The sequence below is a fragment of the Nycticebus coucang genome, chromosome Y (genome assembly GCF_027406575.1).
Source record: "Nycticebus coucang isolate mNycCou1 chromosome Y, mNycCou1.pri, whole genome shotgun sequence".
Lineage (NCBI taxonomy): Eukaryota > Metazoa > Chordata > Mammalia > Primates > Lorisidae > Nycticebus > Nycticebus coucang.
This window is the reverse complement of record NC_069805.1, coordinates 14,964,117-14,965,748: the sequence shown is the minus strand read 5'-3', so window position 1 is coordinate 14,965,748 and position 1,632 is coordinate 14,964,117. Positions and strand designations below refer to the sequence as shown.

Sequence of the window (1,632 nt, the reverse complement as noted above, 5' to 3'; positions counted from 1 at the left end):
AAATAGATTTAAACAAGACATAACTCAGTAATACCGCATGATTTCAGGAAAGGTTAGTCGGTACAAATAATAATCACATTTAAATGCTGAACAGCAAGAATCTTTTGCTTAGTGTCCAAAAAGTTTGACTATAACCCAAACATAGAGGTTGCAATTCTTTTAAGTTTGTGGCCTGGGAAAACTGCTTTATAATACTCCTGTGGAAGCTTCATTAATCAAGCCAACATTTTGGCTAATACACAGACATATGACAAATTCTATCTCAAGTTTTACTTCCAAGGTAATAGCATCAGGCACCCAAGTTTGAATACATCAGATGTTTCTATGACCCATTGGAGTGTTTGAAGTGTAGCCACATCTGAGCACGATACTTCTCCAAATACAAAAGTTGTTTGCTGTTAAAAGCACCCCATCTTATGAAGTGTACTGCACCTTCATATTTCATTCCACCTTCAATTAATATGAGAGCAACGATCACTGGTGCTCTCCCAAGGCCTGCAACACAATGAATGGCAATACAACAAGCAGGTTCTTCACGAAACTTGATTTTTACAAGACTTAACCAGTCATCAACAATCTGGTTAAATGGTGGTGCACCATCATCAAAAGGCCAGTCGAGAACATGGATGCCTTCTTTCTCCACAAGAGTAGTGTCATAAATTACTTCACACACTCTTACTCTTGTGGTAACTCCATACTTCTTAAGTTCTTCTATAAATTTGTTTAAGGTCGCATTGGTTGGATTGTGTGTAATAAGAAATCTCATGTTCTTGTATGTGACGTCTACAGGAGCTGGGCGGTTCATTCAAGCCATGCTAATTTAGTTAAAAAAACACTCAAAAGGGTTATGAAAGAATTTAAAAAATTGAATACAGAAATGATGGAAAGAAACTGAGGGTGAAGTTCGAAGTAATTATAAATGAAATGAACCTCCTAACAAGAAGCAGCAATTCTTCAATCCAGTAATACTGAGGCAACAGAAAGGAAGTGCACTGAGGTTTACCCCGCCCAGGTCAGAACTCTTGTAAAATGCTCTGCAAATTTCAAGTCAACACTTCTGTGTCCAGGTTAACCACTCTCACGGGGGCTTCTTGGTAGAGTAGTAATTTCTACACTTCACTTGTCTGCATAGAGGTCGTGCTGTGCCTGGCAGTAATCTCCACTGCCCTTCAGAAACTCCATAAATGTGTGACCAAGAACACCACAGAAAGGAATATGTTTACTCAATGAAGATTGTGGTCTGATCATACAGCCGGTCCCAAGGCAGTGGCGACACAGGCAGTGGCAGTGGCGGCGGCTGCAGGGCAGGAGGCCGCGGTGGTCATCATGGGGCGGGTGAGGCAGCGGCAGGGACACCAGAGTCTACCATGCAGTGAACAGCTCAGACGAGAGCGCATAGCCTAGCTGGCCTGCAGCCGAACCAGCCAATATGCGCGCAGAGCAAAAGACTGTTTTTTTTTTGTTTGTTTGTTTCCCTTAATAGATCATGCCACATAGACCAGGTTTCTGTAGTTCTCTAATATCACATCCCTCTACAAACTCTGCTGAGCAGACTTCAAGTATTCCTACTCTGTTGGAGTAAATTCTATGGTGACATACCTAAATGTCAACAATTCCTCAGCCAGCTCTAGG

The 1,632-nt window shown here is 41.8% G+C and overlaps 1 protein-coding gene across 1 annotated transcript; it reads right to left on the bottom strand.

Moving 5' to 3' along the window:
- Nucleotides 1-322: 322 nt before the first annotated feature.
- On the bottom strand, nt 323-859 carry LOC128579118 (protein tyrosine phosphatase type IVA 1-like). Its single transcript, XM_053581379.1, has one exon. It carries the CDS (start codon nt 803-805, stop codon nt 323-325), a length of 483 nt encoding a protein of 160 aa, XP_053437354.1. The 5' UTR covers nt 806-859.
- Between the last annotated feature and the right edge of the window lie 773 nt (nt 860-1,632).

Coding starts and splice junctions, on each gene's coding strand:
- LOC128579118 (XM_053581379.1), bottom strand. CDS start 805: ATGAACCGCCCAGCTCCTGTAGACGTCACATACAAGAACATGAGATTT.